Source organism: Gnatocerus cornutus, chromosome 3 (genome assembly GCF_029298725.1).
Source record: "Gnatocerus cornutus isolate USDA-ARS CGAHR chromosome 3, icGnaCorn1.1, whole genome shotgun sequence".
In the NCBI taxonomy this organism is placed as follows: domain Eukaryota; kingdom Metazoa; phylum Arthropoda; class Insecta; order Coleoptera; family Tenebrionidae; genus Gnatocerus; species Gnatocerus cornutus.
The window spans coordinates 16,507,566-16,528,826 of NC_142235.1; the positions used below are offsets into that span (position 1 = coordinate 16,507,566).

General features: G+C 30.8%; 1 protein-coding gene across 1 annotated transcript; it reads left to right on the forward strand.

Annotated features, from left to right (window-relative positions):
• The first annotated feature begins 11,082 nt into the window (after positions 1-11,082).
• LOC148177602 (uncharacterized) lies at positions 11,083-11,752 on the forward strand. The gene is made up of 2 exons (XM_088033375.1): positions 11,083-11,157; positions 11,201-11,752. Exon 2 carries the CDS (start codon positions 11,294-11,296, stop codon positions 11,750-11,752), a length of 459 nt encoding a protein of 152 aa, XP_087889501.1. The 5' UTR covers positions 11,083-11,157; positions 11,201-11,293.
• Positions 11,753-21,261: the final 9,509 nt, after the last annotated feature.

The window sequence follows — 21,261 nt, forward strand, 5'->3', positions numbered from 1 at the left end:
GATTCGATGTGCATTAATTACACGATGGGAGTTTCGGTAAATAATTGTTTGGAAGTGTGCCCATAACAGTGGAGTTTTTAGGTTGTCAAGTCGATCTACTCCGTTGTTTCTGTTATGTATCAACTAAGAATAAAAAATATGTAAGATGGATAAAAATTGACCTGTTTGAAAAAACTTTTCGCCCGGCGCATCCACCATTTTTCTCTAAAATAATTTTAGTTTAATGTCCTCTAATTTCTATTTGCAAAAATTAGTCATAATTAATTAAATTATGTTTAATTAGTCGTGAGTGTTGCTCCTTCTACTTTATTTAAGTCTTTCTAGTCTGATTTAATTAGATCCTGTTCAGTTTTTGTATGTTCGACCGTCCAAATTCAAAATAGTGTGGTTTTTAAATTACTTAATCAAAAGCTAAGGTGATTAATTTACATGTAATTAATTAGTACTACTAAATTACTTCAATATAAAAAACTTTTTTGCAAAAACGGGCACTTAAAAATTAATTATTTCAAATTTTAATCATGATTGTGCCTAAAATAGTATAAAAACCGAAGCGTAGCCGAGATTTGTTTATCAATTTTTTGAAATTTTTGAATATACTTAGACACTAAAATGTAAAAAGTTTTCCGAGATTGTGTTTTTTTAATGCAACACCTTTGTATATTTTCTTAACAATAAGAAAAAACGTTTTCGATCAAAATGATAGGTAACTTTTTAAATATAAGACAAACTTTTGCATTTTCGCCATGTAAAAACGAGCTTAAATTATTCAAAAGATTACGAAAGTGTTAGTCCACTTAGCACTACTTTCCTTTAATTAGTATTTTTAGTCAGACTTATTTTAAAAGGATTTGTCTGAACAGTCTAAATAATTAAGTGTTTGTAGATTTTTTCTTATTTCTCTTTTATTTCACAATCAATTAATCAATTACAGTACAATTAAGTAAATTTAGTCCACTTTAATAAAAGTGTTTAGCCCAAGTTCCATTTAATTAGTCCAATTAGTCAAGAAAACTAAAATTTTTTTACAAAGACACGCAGCGTCGGCCACGTCGCGACGTCTCCAGTTCGATCAGTTGTCACAATCTCACCATCGATTAATAGAAAACTACCAAAAAGTTTGTACATTCTAAAATATTAATTCATCTTTATAAATTTTTCGTTTCACCTCCTTTCTGCATTTCTGCATCTGGTCTCGTTATATTTCAGAGTTTTTGTACTGAAATTTGATAAATCGTACACATTGCAGTATTTCCAATTTAATGGATGTTTGGTTTTTGTAAGTTTCAAACAAGATTAGTCCAATTTATTTATTTTTCACAGCTTTTAATGTCACTCAACGCAATCCCGGCCGTCTCAACTTTCTACCAAGAGATTGGCAATAAAATGTCTCATTGGAATCCAAATGAAGCCTGCAATTCCACACGACGCCGCATCAAAAACGAAGCTTTATGCTTACAATTCCTTGTCTTTATTAACACAATATTCGCGTTTTTTAATGGTCTAAAAGCAACCCAAGAAATGGAGGGCGATATTAATATTTATTTCCCATTGAGGATCTTCCAGGATTTTTTTCCTGGATATCAACACTTTTTATCGCGAATGTTTAGATTGAGTTTTATTCCCTGTAATTTCATGATGCCTACTCTTTTTTACGTCACGATTGCATGTACTTGCTGGCGGATTTTTTAGAAAAAATTGACCAAGGATCTAAGTTTATTGGTTATAACAACCCCCAGAAGATAGTGAAAAAGAAATTGAAAGTTTGTATCCGCCGCCACGTTTCTCTCAGTTCGTAAGTTCGTTAACAGGTACTTTTGCCTGTTTGATTTTTCGTTTCTAGGACTTTAAATGATGGAGTGAAGAGACTCGGCTTGTTCATTGCTTTGTTCAATTTCGCCACTGTTATTCTCGGAATCAGCATTATAATCTTCTACTTTTACGTAAGTCGGACAAACATTCATATCTCCTAATTTTTCAAAAAGTTTAAAGATTTTTTTAAAGAAAGAATTGTTCTACTTTTCGTTTTGTCGATATCTTCAGGTCTTGTCTTTAGTCTTCTTATTTTATGTGGACAAAAAATCGAAGATGTGGTAAAAGCACAATTTCAACTCATTTTTCTTCAGCTTCGGTTTTAGTCCTACGAATTTTTGGAAGTTTTGAAAAGGACGAATTGGAACAACTGGAACCTGGAAAATAAAAAAATGTATTTGATCTTTTTCACTAATATACAAAAATCCATGCGAATAAAATTTTCCGATTCGATGTGTATCAATTACACGATGGGAGTTTCTGTAAATAATTGTTTGGAAGTGTCTTCATAACATTGGAGTTTTAAGGTTGTCAAATCGATTTACTCGGTTGTTTCCGTTATGTACCAAGTGAGAATGAAGAATATGTAAGACGGATAAAAATAGACCTGAGTTTAAAAAAAGTTTCTTCGCCCGGCGCATCCACCATTTTTCTAGAATAATTTTATTTTAATCTGTCGTATATTTTTCTATTTGCTAAAATTAGTCATAATTAATTAAATTATGTTTAATTAGTTGCGAGTATTGTTCCTTTTACTTTATTTTATTCTTTCTAGTCAAATTCAATTAGATTCTATTCAGTTTTTGTTCATGTTCGACCGTCCAAAAACAAATAGTGTAGTTTTTCAACAAATTAATTAAAACTAATCAAAACGATTAAATTTGTTTCATTGGTATCTCTAAATTACTCCAATAGAAAACGCTTTCCTGTAACAATGGGCACTGAAAAATTAACCATTATAAATTTTAATCATGATTGTATAAAATCCGAGGCGTAGCCAAGGTTTGCAATTCAAAGTTTTTTAAATATTTGAACATATGTACTTAGACACCGCTTCTGTTGTCCTAGTCTAGTATGTACTGTTTTCTTGTTGTATTATTTTTAATTTGTTTTTTGTGATATTATTTTTATCATTTTATCGAATTAATTGTGGTATGATATGTATAAGTTCTGCGTTAATAAACAAACATTGACATTGACTCTAAAAAGTAAGACGTTTTCCAAGATTGGAATATTTTTTAATGCAATACTTTGTATATTTTTTTAACAATAAGAAAAGTTACGTTTTTGATCAAAATGATAGGTACCTCTTTAAATAAATACGAGTATAAGACATACTTTTTTTAGTCAAACGAGTTATTGCAAGTTTTGGTCAACACAAATTGGTACGACTGGAACAGCAAAAATCGACAAATTTTTTTGATGTTTTTGGTGGACGTTTAAAAGACTTCTCAAATAAAATTTTCAGAATCCACGTCTATTAATTACGAGTTGGAAGTTTTCGTACGTGTGCTTTGAGAAAATTTTGAACTAATTTGGAAGGCTTTGGATTATGAAAACTATTAATTTTGTGGTTGTTGTTATATATTGTCTAAAAAATTCAGATCATTAATTTTTGAAAATTATCAGTTGTAGAAAAAGCACAGTGTAAAACTCGTATGGAATTCGTGCTCGGCAAAAATGTTTATAATCGTGGGATATGAGTACTATTTCATGCTTGTTGTATAATATATTAATAAATCTGTTCAATTATTCACTAAGCTTGGAAAACGGTCAATAAACAAAGAAATATAAAATTCTTACCACCTAATTTTCTAAAAAAAATTTAAAATGTTTTAAGAAAATTCTAGAGATTTTAGAAGATTACGGAGACAAGAAATGCTAAAAATTAAAAAGAAAACGACAAATGGATCTAAAAAAAAATATATATAAAATCGGAGAGCCCTAAAATTCTTACAAAGCTGACAATTTTTTGACGTCACTTAAAATTTTCAAATCTTCTAATATATGACGTCAACAATAAAATTGTTATTTTGAGTTTAAATACCAAAAAATCATCTTAAATAAGCAAACAACTTAAAAAAATAATATTGTAGTGTGGTAAAGGTCGCGTTCCTTTTAAATGTTCCTGAGCGGCCTGTGAAATCTCACTTTTTGCCGCACTGCTGCAGCTTTATCGCACTGTCAGCACAAAAGTAAGGTTACAATTTCCATGTTAGCAACGGGAAAGTGTAAAAATTCAATTAAATCAAAGAAAAAACAATAAAAACAAAAAAATTGGCAGAGTTTAGTAAATTTAAGCAAAACAAAGAAGAGAAAAAATAACTTTGATAAACATAGATAAATTAATTTGGAGTAATCAATTTCAATGTTTATCCATTTTTCCAAGCTCGTAAAATCAAAAATGCAGTAATGAACATCCACAATGAGAATAACTAAAATTGATTATCCACTTTTTCTACGTTTTCCTCAGCTAATGAAGCAATCAAAAGAACTCGATAATGAGAACAATAAAAATCTTTTTGGAGTTCAGTTGCGTTTAAGCAAGGCACGAAAAATGCAACAATTCCCAGAAAAAATCATTTCATCGTTAAAAAGTAAACTAGTTTTTTTTTCAAAAATTTCCACGTGATTTTTAAATGAATGTCTTTGGATATTTCGGTTCTACTTAAATTTGTGCCAAACAACTCCTATTAAAATGTTCCTAAAAATTATTCTAATATACTTAACAGTTTTGTTGATTCTTCAAATTTTCCTCTTCATACAAAAATTCAATTCGAATTACTTCTTCAAGTACTTTCCGTTTTACGGAGGTTTACTTTTTGTAAGTATAAAACAAGTTTTCTTTAAAGGTTTTAGCGGGACTATATCCGATTCCTAAAGTAACATTACTTAACTTAAAAGCCCTCGAAATTTTGAATCGCCAGGACTTGAACCCTGCTAGTTTTCCCGTACGAAAACGGATCCAAATAAAAGCTATTTACTTAAACGTTTTTGTGCTTCTGAATACAATTTTAAGTATTTTTTATGCCGCAGCTTATGTGGAACTTTTCGAAAACGAGTCTGAAATTTATTTTCCTTTGGCGATTTTCAAAGAACATTGTTCTGAGTGGAGCTACTGTTACCTGTCATGGACTTTTATTACAGTTTCAAGAAAATCTCAAAGTGCATTGCCATTCTTGGGTTATCGGCAGGTCTAATGTTTGTACATCTTATAACAACAGAACAAATGGTCAAAGACGTGGTAAAACTAACTAACCCTGAGCTTTATTTTTCTGTTGACTAAAAATTTTACAGTCACACGAATTCTTAGATGTTTTAAAGAGCACAAATTGGTACAACTGGAACAGCAAAAATAAGAAAATATATTTAATTTTTTCGATGAATGTTTTTGAAATGAAGTTTTCTCAATCAATTTCGGTCAGCTATAAGATGGGGCTTTGGGTAAGTGAATTGCTCGACGGTTTTTAATAAGTTGAAGTTTATGGATTTACTCAGTTGGTGTCTGTTATGTACCACCTCAAAAAATAAATGATGTGTTAATAAATTTTTTTCTTGAAGTGAATTCGAATTATTTACATTTTCCTGAATTTATAGAATTGAAAAGATCTAACTAAACGACTGTACAGGTGTCCCATTACGCTCGCACTTCCTTTTAATAGAGAATTCTTCATCGTAAAAATGTGAGCGTTCTGGGACACCTGTATAATTACAATTAATTAATTAATTCATTAATTTTTCTAAGTACCCTTGACTGTTGAGTCAATGAGAGGATTAAACGGACTTCACAATACCGATCAATAATAATAATACAGTCAGTTATTTATGTAGTTCAGCTGTTCGAAGTAAGTTATGTCAAAACCAAGTTGTTGTTCAATTCTGATTTTATTTTGTCTCATAAGTTACGCAATCAATCAAAAGTATGATTTGATTTGTTTCTCACATCTAATGAAATAATTCTGTTTTGTGCATGACTTAATTGGCTTAGAAATGCATCCAATAACCAACCAATAAGTTTTTGGACGTATAACTAGTGAGTGAAAAGTTCCGATCCAGTTACTTCTTTGAGTGCGTTTTTTGCTATAAAAACTTTCTGCGGCAAACCAATAAATACGATTTTTTTTGTTGTTTTTGGTTGTACTCTGATAGCAATCACATTCTTCATTTTGCTATAAAAAAGTGGATCTTTAAATAACCATTTCTAAAATGAATGTTTTTTGCTCCTGGATTGTAATCGGACACGATGAATAAACGTACTTAAAGTAATAATCTTGCCAAATTTCTGTTCTGGAGCATTAAAAGTACGGAAATAAAAAAATTTTTAGTTTGTTTTTTTCATCAATTTTTTGGTGCAATCTTAGTACGGTTGTTTAAATCACGATGATGTGGGCTCATATTTTGGATTTTGTTGAAAATTGGCACAAACGTGGTGTGGAAACCACTGAATACAATGATAGTTTTTCCGATTTTAAATCTGCAAAATTACGTATTTAAGGGTGGTTTAAAAATAAAAAAATTAAATTTTTTGCTTGTTCCAAAAATTTTGCTAATTTTTAAACAATTTTATTTATTCTGACTGCGTTTGATGGAGAACAAAAATTTTTAAGGTAATTTTAAGAAAATATTATTCAGGCGATTGCAGAAAAAAATTTATACGTGATGAAAAAACGATAAAATCAAGATAAATTAGTTGATTTTTCACCATGTAGATGTTTTCGTCTGTATAGATCAGCCAAGTTGGTCTGAGCCACCATGAAATCATAAAAATTAGACGGCAACCGCACCCGGACAGTTTGCGGTATTTTGTCATTTATGACGAGACATCTGGCCTGTTTAGGGATGCTGTTCTTATCGCAGGGTGCAAACTTGAGCAAATTAACCCTCATTATGTGCACTTGAGAATCTTTTGAAGCTGACCCGTTGCGGTACCCCGCAAATTTTTATGCTTCTATGGTGGCACAGACCAACTTGGCTGAACTATAACAACCTGTATAATAGGTTAATCAAAACTTTGTACAAAAGTAGTCTATGATTTATTTTTCCTATCGATCACCATAAAGACGAGTAAAATAAGTCAAAAATTTCTAATCTTTTAATAGATTTTTATTTTTAAGGTAAAAAGAATCTCATAAATTAATACGCTGTTGAAGTTCGGCGAGAGTGTTGTAAATAATTTTTATACCGCTTTAAAAAATCTGAAAAAAATAATACAATTAACATATCCTCAAACTAACTGCACTGCTTGTGTTCCACTGTTGGCATAGGTAATACCTAACGTCCAGTACAGGAATTTAATATTCCCATTCTGATGAAGTAATTAACTTAATGTAGAAATATTTAGGTTTCCGGTCCTGTTGATAACTTTGGACTTCATTAGTCGAAGAATAAATCAATACTCCTAGTGTAAAGCATCAAATGCGAACTTCGTATGTCTCGAAAATGATAAAGTTGCGACAAAAATTCCGCTCTTTAAAAAAAGGTAAACATTATTCTCAACACTGAATTCTTTTAATATCATTTTCAGGTGACAATTTCTGGTTGATTCGCCTGTTATACTTCAACTTTTTCCAAACTACCATAATGAAAGTTGTCTTGAAAATCACGTTGATTTGTATTCTCTTGCTTCTAATTCTTTTAACTTTCTTTTTTCTCCAGAAGTTTGAACGAGCGTACTTTTTCAAATACGTCCCGTTTTATGGAATTTTACTTGTGGTGAGTAGAAAGTAAAAACTTTTCTCCGGTTGTACTAATTTTTTACAGTATTTAATATCACTTTATGCCATTCCAGAAGTATTATCAATATTCCAAGACATTGTTGATAGTTTTGACTTTTGGGATATCAAAATGACTAGTATTTCAGTACAAAAACGAATTCAGAAAGAAGCTTTCTACTTGCAAAGCTTTGTTGTTTTCGACCTGTTGGTGGGCATTATTTTAGCTGATGTGATTTATATCAAACCGATAGAGGGCGATTCTGATATTTACTTCCCGTTGGCGCTTTTCGAAGAATATTGTCCCAGATGGAACTTCGTTTTGTCGTGGGTGTTAAGACTAACTTTCATTCCAACAAATTTCATGTCTCATGTCATTTTTTTCGCCGCTGTTTACGTAGCGAGTCATTTTTGCTGTAATGTATACATGTTGACAGATTTTTTTAAAAACATTGATAAGAAGTACCGACACCTCCAGTGTCAGGTCACCAGAGTTGGTTTACTACGAAGAGTACCAGAAGGATATCAAAAGAAAATTAGAAATTTGTGTACAGCAACACGCATTGTTTCGCGAGTAAGTCTTGTCTATTTTGTTGTATTGTTTCATTTCTTTCATTTTCCATTTTTAGGATGACGAACAATGTAAAAACCAAACTAAGTTCGTACATTATTTTGTTTAACATTTCCGTTGTTTTCATGGTAATCGGAATTATCACTTTCAGCCTTACTGTAAGTTAATTATTGAGAAAATTTCGATGTAACGGCATTAGAATGCATTTCATTATTAAACAATTTTTAGTTACTTTCATTCTGACTCTAAAAATAGTGCTGGAATTAAAACATTTTTAGTCGTTTGCTTCCAAACTGTGAAATTAAATTTTTCTCCTCCAAGTAGATAAAAAACGTATTTTGGGTTGTCTATATTAAACTGAACATTCAGGCGTTTGGCCAGAAAAGTATCTTAATTTTCTTGGTATATAATTAGTAATTACCATTAGTGACTTCCATCAAAAGTCACAAAATCGTTTAAGAATGACTCATTTCCACACGCTGTTTGATGTAACTAAAAATCGATCAATAAAAAGAGTTACGTGCGTTTTGAATAAAAATTAAAAACCAAAGCCGTAATATAGAAAATAGTACCAAAAACTTGTTGCAAAGACAACTCAAAATTTTGAATCCGTGCTGTAATATAGCCCATTAAGCAACTTGTTTCAAAATGCATAATACCATTTGCTTTTACAGTTTCAAGGTACCTTCGTACAGAAATATCTGCGCCCTTTTATGTTTTTAGTCGGCACAGGCATACTTTTCGTCCGTATCATAAACACAGGACAAACTCTCGAAGATGTGGTAAAATTTCAAATAAAAGTCTTTCAGTCTCTAAGAATGTTTTAGTCGAACGAGTTTCTGGACGTTTTAATGAACGCCAATTGGTACAACTGGAATCGTGAAAATAAGATGATTTATTTGATATTTTTGATCAATTCGCAAAAGGCGTTGCAAGTGAAGTTTACGGAGTCTATTTACGTCAATTTTGAGCTTGGAGTGTCGGTACGTCTCTGTTTTAGAAATTTTTTTATTACTATGGAGTTTTTAGATTATTAAATCGATTTATTCAGTTATTTCAGTGGTGTATCGTTTGAGGACGTAAAGCTTAAAATTTCAAAAATTTGAACCATCAATGTGCTATTTGTATTAAGGCTAGCACTGTTTTATGCAAAATTTTATGAAGAATCTATATGATCTCTTGATATTTTCTGTTTTAACCAATGGTTTGAAAGAAAAATGCAATAAACGCTTGACACTTTTTGCTAGAAATTTTTTTTGTCGGAAAGAGGTGTAGCCCCACCTATTCTTGAAAGGAAATTTTTACTTGCTTAGAAAGGAAAACAACCTACAAGAAAAGTTGAGAAATTTGCAGTGTAATTAAGCATCAGAAAAGTGAAAAAAATGGCAGAAGTTTTGACAAAGTTCTGAAACATGAAAAATATCTCAAAAATTTAAGTGTGTTCGAGCGTATTCAAATACATAAATCATTTAAAAGAAAACATAAAAAGAGGGAAATTAGACAATAGATAAACTAATAATAAACAATAAAGAGAAGATAAAAACGAATAACAAATCTTGAAAAAAATACACAACGTAAAAAATGTAATTTTGTGAAAATTTGGCCAAATTAATGAACATATTTCCAGCAAATAGGCACGCGGAGAAATAAGCCCCATTGTTCACAATTTGCCCAAAATTGATATTTTTCGAACATTTGCCGAAGATGCGAAATTTTATAAAAAGTGAAATTTTTAATTTGCTTGAAAATATTTTTTTTTAAAAACTTTAATTTTAAAATTTAGCACTGTTATTAAACAAGTCAATTGTAATAAGATCTCTAAATTTCACTGTTTTACCATAGAAACTGTTAAAGATCTGAAATTTTATAAAAAGTTATGAATATTTTTCGTTTGCTTTAAATTGAAAATTTAAAAAAAAATCGTTTCTTGCTCTAAAATTTTGAAATTTGATACAGCTAATTAATAAGTTAAAAGTAAGGTTTTCCTCAAATTTTACTGTTTTAGCATTAAAACTGCCTAATTTACGGAATTTAATAAAACGTGGTAGAAATTTTTAGTTCGCTACAAAATTAAAATTTCTAATAATTTTGTTTATAACTATAAAATTTTGAAATTTAACACAGTCGATAAACAAGTCAAAAATAGCCAGTTCCCTAAATTTAAATTTTTTAGCATGAAATCTCCGAAAGTTACAAAATTTAATAGACAGCGGAAAAATTTTTGATTTGCTTTAAAAAAAAACTTTTAAAATTTTGTTTTATACCCTAAAATTTTAAAATTTAATATTGTTAATAAAGAAGTCAATACTAATAAAACCCCCCAACTAACATGAAAACTACCAAAGGTCCGAAATTTAATAAAAATTGGTAAAAACTTTTGATGATGATTCGCTTTAAATTTGTTTGTTTCTTACTTAAAAATTTTGAAATTTGGTACGGCTAATAAACAATCATATAGTAGCAAAACACTCAAATTTTACTGTTTTAGTTCAAAAATTGCCAAAGTTACAGATTTTAATAAAAAGTAATGTAACTATTTGATTCGCTTTGCGTTTTCAAAATCGAACCAATTTGATTGATTTTTTTGTAGAGAGATTTTAAATTATGCAGCTTTATTTGCCACGGGTTCCTTACCTGTAACCTACTTTCACATCGCAGAAGAAAACTAAGAATTAATTATTAAGTTCCATTATTCATTGTTGCTTCATTACTACATTTTTAATTTTAATTTCTACAGCTCTCCAATACTATTTTTTACAGTTTAGAATTGAAGATGACCCAACTCCTATCTCTTCTAAAACAAAAATTTTTTTTAGAAGTAAAAGGTCAGAACGTCTTCTCTCACAAACCGTTTTTTTTAAATTAGACATTTTAGATGACAGTCTGTGGTTGCTTCGCCTTTTATACCTGGACTTTTTCCAAAAATCTATTATTAGAATATTTTTGAAAATTCTTTTATTCTTAATTACAATTTTTATCATCATTCAAACGTTCATATTTTTTTGCCAATTCAAAAAAGTGTATTTTATAAAGTACTTTCCATCATACGGAGTTTTTCTTTTCGTAAGTGCTAAATTACAATTTTCCCGAAAAATTTATTTTTCAGGTTTTGGCTTCACTGTATGCCATTCCCGAAGTAACAACTTTTAACCTCAACACCGTGAAAAATTCTAAATCGTGGAACCTAAAAGAAGCGAGTATGCCGACTCAAAAACGAATTCAAAAAGAAGCTTTGTACTTACATAGTTTTGTTGTTTTCACCACAATTTTTACTTTTTTTAGTGCCACTTTTTATGCCATTCCTTTTCCGAGCGATGACAATATGTACTTTTTTTTAGCTATTTTCCAACAGTTTGTTCCCTCCTGGAAAAACTTCCTGGAGTGTTTGTTTCGAATTGGGCTAGTTCCTGGAGCTGTAATGATGCCTGTGGTTTTTTACGCGAGTATTTACAGTGCGACTCGAATACGATTTAATCTCTACCTTTTGAGCGATTTTTTAAACAGTGTTGATCAAAAGTACAAGCATTTGAAATTGGAGTTGGTTTACTACGACGAGTACCAAGAAGAGATTCGAAAGAAGTTGGAAATTTGCATCCGCCGGCACGTCCAATTGATCACGTACGAATTTGGTGCAGTTTTGGAGTCTCTTATTTATTAATTTTGTTAGAGCTTCAAAAGAAGGAGAACGGAAATTCAGCTTCTACATTGTTTTATTTAGTGTTGTCAACGTCATTTTGGCCATCAGCGGTGTGATTTTTTTTCTCTATGTTAGTTAGTTTCGTTTCAAACATTCTAATCTTTTCCAAAAGTTTCAAGGTTCGTTTGAAGAAAAATATCTTCGTCCTTCTTCGTTTGCGTTCGCTGGAGGACTAATGTTTACCCATGTAATCATAACGGGACAAAGAATTGAAGATGTTGTACGTACGAAACTTTTTATTTTTTTTTGTTTGTATTTTTAACGTGTCTTGCAGTCAAACGAGCTTTTAGATGTTCTGACAGGTACGAATTGGTACACCTGAAATCGTGAAAATAAAAAATTGTATTTGATATTTTTGATTAATGTACAGAAGACTTTGAAATTTAAGTTTTCTGAGTCTGTAAGTGTCAATTATGTGTTGGGTGTTTCGGTAAGTTGATGGATCGGGAAATTTTAAAATTACTTTGAATTTTAGATTGTGAAGTCTATTTACTCCGTTCTTTCTGTTTTGTGGCAAATGAAGAGTTAATTCGAGCCTGTTTGGCTGAAGAAAATAAATAGTCAAAATAGAAAAGTTGCGAGTTTTTTTTATATTTTTTTGACATTTTAGTTTATTTTTTCTGAATCTTGAATAAGAGCTTTAAGTTTAACGCTTTTTAAAAGTAGTAGGTATAGCTAATTTACAAAATTTTTGAGCAAGAAATTTCAGAAATTTTTATTTACAGGACGAACCATAAATATTCTTAAAAACGTAATAAATTTTGCAACTTTGTGGCTTTAAATTTACGTGTTTTTTTTATTCAGATTTATTTATTAACCGTGGTAAAATACAAAAAATTTTAACAAGAAAGAAAAATTTTAGATTTTCTTTAAGAGTTTGTAGGAAAAGTTTTTTATAAAATTTCATAATTCTAATATGTAGTTTTAATTTTACTACATTCAAAATTGAAGATTTTTTTTTGTCTCAGCTTTTTTTAATAACCGTACAAAATTACAAAATTTGTAGACAAAAATTAAAAATTTCAGATTTTTTTCAAGAAAAGTGCAATTTTTTAAATTAAATTTTGAAATTCTGGTAATTTTAATCATACAGAATTCAGATTTACAGGTTGTATTATTTTAAACACTTTTATTACTCGTGTCAAATTACGTAATTTTAAAACAAAAAACACAAATTTAAAAAAAAATTATGCTTAGAATAAACCAAAAATTTTTTGTGAAACCTAATAAATCGCGCAACTCTAGCATTTTTAATCTAACATTTAAATTTGGAGTTTTTTTTTGCTTCAGCATGTTTTAATAGTCGTGTCAAATTAGACAATTTTAAATTAAACAATTTTTTATACAAGACAAGTTCAAAATTCTCTAAAAACAAAAAATTTGCAACTTGGGTTGATTTCATCTTGCAACATGTGTGCTGAATTTAAAAAAATTTGAACAAAAAAGAAAAATTTCACAATTCTTTGATCCAGGATTTGTCGGAAAAGTGATTTTTTTTTAAGTAAATTTGGTAATTCTTGTAATTCTAATCATACAGTGTTCAGATTTACAGGTTTTATTATATTAGTGATTCCATATTACTTGTGCCAAATTACATAATTTTAGAACAAAAAACACAAATTTTAGAATTTTTTTATACAGGACGAACCAAACATTTTCTGAAAAACGTAATAATTCTCGCAACTCGGGTTGATTTAATCTTGGAACATTGTTTTTTTTGTCTATGTTTTTTTAAATAACTGTGTATTAAATTACAACAGTTTTGAAGAAAAAAGAAGAATTTTTGAATCTTTTTTTAAGGATTTGTTGGAAAAGTGCAATATTTTTAATTAAATTTGGTAATTCTTGTTATTTTAATTATGCAAAGTTCAGATTTAAAGGTTTTACTATTTTACATATTTTTATTACTTATGCCAAATTACATAATTTTAGATCAAAAAACACAAATTTTAGAAATTTTTATTTACAGGTGGAACCAAAAAATTTCTAAGGAACGTAAAAAATCTCGCAACTCTAAATAGTTTTAATTTTACGTCATTTAAATTTTTCTTGCCACAGCTTTTTTTAATAGCGGTGCAAAATTACAAGGTGTTTGAGCAAAGTAGAAAATTTTAGATTTTTTTCCAGAGTCTGACAAAACTGCTAATTTTTATAAAAATTTGTAATTCTTAGAATTTTAATCATATAGAACTCAAATTTGGAGAATTTATTATTTCAGACATTCTTATTATTTGTGCCTAGTTACGAAATAAATTAGAAAAAAAAAGACAAAATTTAGAATTTTTTTATGCAGCACGAATCAAAAATTTTTTGAAAATCGTAATAAATCCCGCAAACTCGCTAATCTTGCAACATTCAAGTTTAGAGATTTTTTTGCTTAAGCTTTTTTTTATAGACGTAAAAAAGGACAAAAAATTTTAACAAAAAAGAGAAATTTGAAGAATTTTAACTCAAGGATTTGTCAAAAAAGTGCATTTTTTTATTAAATTTCGTAATTCTGGTACTTTTATTTATCATATAAAATTCAGATTTGCAGGTTTTACTACTTTAGATATTTTTATTATTTGTGCAAATTTACGGTCATTTTAGAACAAAAAAGACAAATTCTAGACATTTTTGTATACAGGCGAACTAAAATGTCTGAGAAAACATAATAAACACTTAAATTTGGACGTTTCGTTCTTTGCCATTTGGCCAACTCGCAGACTCTTAAAAATCTAGAAAACTTCGACTTCAACAAACCGTCTTACCCCAGTAACCAAAAACAAATAATCCCAACCTGTCAAAAGTTTACATCAACCCCAATGCAAGCAAGTTTCACTCATAATTGTGAACTCCCCCACGAACAAGTAAGTTACAGCTTGCACTCCCCATACGACAGCCACGGTCGAAGATGCATCAACCGCCTTAGACTTCTTCTAACTGCCAGCAGATTCACAGACAGTCGCGGTTACTACCGAAGCTACAAAGAGCTCGCCAAAGAACAGAAGCGCCACTTAGAGACCCGCGAGTACAAGAACATGATTCATCCCTTCAGTTTATTCGCCTTCCACAAGTCCACCGTCATCGGAATCCTCTTCTGCGTGTTAATATTATCCGAAAGTTTTGTGGGAACTTTCAAGTCAGAAGAGCTCTTGCACAAGAAATTGATCTTATTCGAAACTAGCATTTTTGTGGCGAACTGTATTTGTACCATCGATGTGGTAACGAACTTCTTCACTGGATATGTCGTGTCAAAGACCAGAGCAGTGATTTTAGAACAACGCGCTTCGGTGAAGAACTACTTGTTCTCGTACTTCTTCTTTGACTTGGTGCCTATCATCGGATTTATGGTCTTTTATTTAACACCGCCGACGTACCCAAAGACGCGCATGTGGTGGTACCAGTGCCACAAGTTCCGACTGGTGGGACTCAAAAGGATCTTCAACCAATTAGAGAAACTTCTAGTTCGGTTTCGATGCCGAGAAGGTACCATTCTTCTGATCATGCTAGGGTTAATCTACTTCATCGTTCTCTACATCCTCTCCTGCATCAGTGGACACTTTACCGTCATCCGCACTCTGTACAACATTCAGTACGAGCAGTCATTCATCCATCTTCTCAACAAGCAACATATGAAATTAAAAGAAGAAGAAATGTCGTCTTCATTGCACGTCTTCTTGGTGCACATCACCGTCGTGTGCCACCACTTCCTGGGGGTTGACAACGACACCACGCGGAGTTTCGACCACGTGGAGTTCTTATACTTTTCCTTCGTGAGCATAACAGGGTTGTCCTTCTATCTCTACGCCGTCGCCAAAATTTTACAGTTCTACAGCGTCATCAACATCTCGGAATCGCAGTACGAAGAGGTCACCATGCAGGCTCAGGAGTTTATGATCCAAGCCAACTTCCCTCAACCGCTGAGGAATCGCATCTTAAGTTACTACAACTATAAGTACAACAAGTCGTTTTTTTCGGAAGCTTCAATACTAAGAACTCTCTCCGAGCATTTGAAAATGGAAGTTCTTCTTTACAGCTGCCAGCACCTCATCGAAGAAGTGAAACTGTTTAGAAACCTCTCCAAATCCGCGGTGGGCTGCATGCTAGCGCTGTTAAAACAAGAAATTTACGTCCCCGGGGATGAAATCTTCACCTCAGATGAAGAAGACGGGTCTCTGTATTTTATTCTTTATGGGACTTGTGGGGTTGTGTTGGTGACCGGGAAGGAAATGCTGCATCTAGAAGACGGGGACTACTTTGGGACCTGTTTGAATAACAAAGACCATCCGAGGCTCTCCTTCTACTATTCCGTGAAGGCTTTGGAGATGGTGGAAGTCTATAAAATGACTCGAAGCGACGTGTTTTCCTGTTGCGAACTTTACCCCGAAATCTCGGCAAAACTGGATGCGCGGGAAAGGGACAAAGCTGACCAGTACCAAGAGTCTTTTGAAATAAAAGTTTTGGCTGATGATCTTGATCGGACAGACGACGTGTTGACAAAGTTAGCCAGAGGACTTATCCTAGAGGAATGTGTAAACCGGCAAATTTTTATTAAATAAGTTTTATGATCCACCCAGTATTGTTCTTTTGGTTTTTGTGGTTATAGTAAGAAAAAAACGGAATTTTATGTTATGTATAGGATGAACTGTCAGATGTTAGAACAAAAAAGAGGAATTTTGGATTTTGTTTTTTAAATAAGTATGTTTTATTATACTGGTAGTTTTAATTATAGAAAATTTGGATTATTACTTGTCTTAAGTTGTGGAATTTTAAAACAGAAGAATTTTGAAAATTTTTATATACAGAATGAACCAAAAATCTCGCAATTCTGTCATTATCTTACAGCATTTAATTTTGGAGGTTTTCTTGTTTTAAATTTCTATGAAAATCGTGCCAAATTCCAAAATTTTTGAACAAATTAAAAAAAAAATCGAGAATCTGGTGAAAAATTCAATATTTTTAATTGAAATTTTAGAATTCTGAGTTTTAATCATACAGCATTTAAATTTGCAAGTTTTATTTCTTCAGAAATTCTTATTACTTATGCCATGTTAGGTAATTTTAGAACAAACAAGACATATTTTAGAAATTTTTATATTTCATAGGACGAATCAAAACTTTCTTGAGATATTTAATAAATCTCACAATTCTCGTAGTTTTCGTCTTACGACACTCAATTTTGAAAGTTTTCTTGTTTCAGTTTCTTATAACAATCGTGCCAAATTGCAAAATTTTTAAACAAATTTTAATAGTTTCTTTTTCAAAGATCTACTGATAAAATGTAACTTTTTTAAATTAAATTAAACGAAATTAAATTTCGTAATTCTGAAAGTTTTAATCATACAAAATTCAAATTTGCAGAATTTACTATTTAGACAATTTTATTACATATTTTAAATTGCTTAATTTCAGAACACAAGACAAAACTAATTTAAAAAAAATATATGTACACGACGAACCAAAAATTTTGTAAAAAACGTAATAAATTTCGAAACTTTGACAATTTTAATCTTACAATTTTTAAATCTGAAAGTTTTCTTGCCTCAGTCTCTCTTAATAACCGTGCCAAATTTAAAAAAGTTTGAACTAAAAATAAGTATTTTAGATTTTTTTATAGATCTGCTTGAAAAATAAACTTTTTATATTAAATTTTAAATTTTGGTAGTTTTAATCACAAAGAATTTAGATGTGCAGATTCTATTTCTATTTCTATCGATTTTGGATATTGATATTTTTATTACTTGGGTAAGATTACATAATTTTAGAACACAAAAAACAAATTTTAGAAATTTTTATCTGCCGGCGAACCAAAAAGTATTTGAGAATTTAAAAAAATGGCAACTGTGGCAGTTTTAATCTTACAAAATTCAAATTTTTAGGTTTTCTTCACTCAGTTTCTTTTTAACGAACGTGCCAAATTACAAAACTGTTTAACAAAAAAGAAAAATTTTAGAATGTTTTGACAATAATGTGCCAAAAATGTCATTTTTTATTATAACATTCGAAATTCTAAAAGCTTTAATCAAACAGAATTAAGATTTATATGTTTTACTATTTCAGACATTTTTTCTACTTGTCCCGAGTTACGTAATTTTAGAACAGACGACACAAATTTTGGAAATTTTCATATACACGACGAACCAAAAATTTCGCAATTCTGTCAGTTTTTTCTTACAACATTCAGTTTTGGAGGTTTTCTTGCTTAAGCTATTTATAATAATCGTGCCAAATTAAAAAAAAAATTGAACAAATTTAAAAATATTTTTCAAAATTTTGCTGAAAAAGTGCAATTTTGTGAAACTCAATTTTGGAATTTTGGATGTTCTAATCATATAGAATTCATATTTGCAGGTTTTACTACGTCGGATGTTCTTATTACTTGTGCCAAGTTATTTAATTTTAGAACGAACAAGACAATTTTTAGAAAATTTTAAATACAGGCAAACCAAAAATTTCTTTAAAAAATTAATAAATTTTGTAACTGGCTGTTTTAATTTTACAACATTTAAATGTGAATATTTGTTTGGCTCAGCTTTTATTAATAACCATAAGAAATGAAAAAGCGTTTAAAAAAAAAAGAGAAATGATTTTGCCGAAAATAAATTAAATTTTGTAATTCAGAAAGTTTTATTTATACAGAATTCAAATTTGCAGGTTTTGCTATTTTAAACATTTTTATTACTTCTGACAAGTTACGTAGTGTTAGAACACAAAAGACAAATTTTAGAAATTTTTATGCAGGGTGATTTTTTAAAAACGGCAGGCGTTGTAGAATTTTTATTTATAAACCGATTTTAAAAATTCAAAAAACAAATTAAATGGTTTTTAATTTACTATAAACTGATGATTTTAAATTTTTTCTAAATGTCTTACTATCTTTTGGTCGATACTCAACTTTCTTATTTTAAATTGGCAACCATATTTTTTTTTTCATAGTTTGGAAAATATTAATTTTCTTGATTCAGAAATGTTCTACTTTTACAAAAAATATTTCAAAAAAAAATATCAAAAATGAAAAAAATTAAGCAATAAAGGTTAATAAAATCTAGGTGCGTGATGTCAAATAACACAATATCGTTATTGTAATGTCAAAAAGCAGCAAATAACAGAAAGAACAAGTTTTTTTTCAGCAAGATGGGGCTACACCTTTTACAATGCACAATGCATTTCTCGTAGGTGTCAATTGTGCAATGAAAAAAACGGGATGGCGTTTCAACAGTATTTTAATTAAATTAGGTAGATGTTTTTTCTGTTTTGTAATTATTATTGTCTTTTGTTATTAATAATTTCAAAAAAAAATTCCCAATCCTTTCTGATATTTGCTGCTTTTTGACATTACAATAACAGCATTCTTTTATTTGACACCATGCACTTAGATTTTATTAACTTTTATTGCTCATTTTTTTCAATTTTGATAATTTTTTTAAAAATATTTTTTGTAAAAGTAGACCATATTACACATTTCTGAATCAAGAAAATTAATATCTTCTAAATTATGAAAAAAAAAATAGGTTCTAATTTAAAATAAGAAAGTTGAGTATCGGCCGAAAGATACAAAGACGTTTAGAAAAATTTTAAAATCATTAGTTTATAGTAAATTAGAAACCATTTAATTTATTTTAAAATTTTTTAAAATCGGTTCATAAATAAAAATTCTACAACGCCTGCCGTTTTTAAAAAATCACCCTGTATACAGAACGAACCAAAAAGTTTTTGAAAATTTTAATAAATCGCAACTGTGACAGTTTTAATCTTACAACATTTAAATTTTGATGTTTTTGTGCTTCAGGTTCTTTTAATAAACGTACCAAATTACAAAAATTTTTAACAAAAAGGAAAAGTTTTAGGATTTGCCGAAAATGTATTTTTTTTACATTTTTTAATCAAACGGAATTGAGATAAAAAGGTTTTACTATTTCAGACATTTTTTCTAGTTGTGTTTAGAACAAAAATAACAAATTTTAGACACTTTTATAAACAGGACGTTTTTTTTAAAAAACGTATAAATCTCGCAACTTGGTTGGAAATTATGATCTTTTTTGAGATCAATTTTTTTTTTAAATAGAGGTTATATGGGCGGGTTTTTCTTGTCTAAATTAGAAGAAATAGTACTGGTGTCAAAATTTGGAAAAAATGTCCGAAATCGTGCCGCCATTTGAAACAAAATAGTTTCCCAGTTCTGCCAAATTGACACTTCCAGAAAAATTCGCCTTCCCATGGCCGGAATAGAGTCAACTTTTTTGAAAAACACCAAATTGGGACAACACAAGTGCGACCTTCTTCTTTCTCCAGAAAGAGAATATTCTCCGCACAGCAGCTACATAACCCGCCTCTGTCACCGTCTCGTCAAATACCGAACAGTGTACAAGAACTCCATTTCTAAAATCCGTTTTCGAAGTAACTTAGCCATAAAAAAGGAAAAGAAACGCCACATTAGCCACCCCCGGAATCACTGCTCTATCCACCCCTTTAGTTTGTTCGCCTTCACGGAGAGAGCAGTAATGTCAGTTGTTTGGTTCCTGACATTCTTCCTTGCGCCTTACATTGGAGCGTTCTGCACCGAGAGGATTCAGGGGGACTCAAGTACTCTAAGCATCCCAGGAACTGTCTTATTAACATGTCGTTTGATCGCCGCTTGTGATGTCATCATGCGCTTTTTCCTGGGGTACCAAATAAAGAAAACCCAAGAGATTGTCTTGGACCGGAAGCTCATCACAAAGCACTACCTGAAGACGTACTTCTTGATCGATTTTATCCCAATGCTTGTCCTTGTTTTGGGCGCTTTTTTGACAGGCAGGTGGGAAAATCTAATCAACTTTCAGTTTGTTTGGGTCGGTTTCCTCAGACTCGGAACGTTCTTAAACAACCTTGTGTTCTTCATGAAGAGTGTCGGGTTTCAACACTCGACCAGAGAGTGCTTCAGTTTGATGCTCACGGCGATTCTATTTGCGCACTGGTGGACGTGCATCTTGAAGCTCACCGGAGTGGTGTATTTCGAAATGATGTTAGACCAAGACGACATCTCTTTAACCAACAAGATTGAAGGGCATCTTGGTGCCGCCAAAATAAAGATGCAAGCAGGAAGCACTTTTGACTTCTTTGAGAATTTCCACGAGTACTTTTGCTATTACGCGGTTGTAATCTGTCACTTCTTTGGAGTTGAAATCAACAGATTCAAGACCGAGGATTCGTTCGAACAAAGTTTCTTGTCGTTAGTCACAATCAACGGGATGATGTTCTACATCTACGGCCTCGCCAGAGTTACGGAATTCTTCAGTACGTTCAACATCTCCGAGGTGGAGTTTGGAGAGTTACTCATACAAACCACTAACTTCATGATAACCAATCAGTACCCGAACAAACTGCGGCGAAGAATCCTCAAGTACTACAGGTATAAATACAATAACCGCTTCTTCAGCGAACGAAGAATCATGAATGGATTGACTGAACACCTCCGGATGGAAGTTGTTCTTTACGGAAGTCAACAT

Excerpts from the sequence above, each read along its gene's own strand:
- LOC148177602 (XM_088033375.1), top strand. The coding sequence starts at position 11,294 with ATGCCGACTCAAAAACGAATTCAAAAAGAAGCTTTGTACTTACATAGT.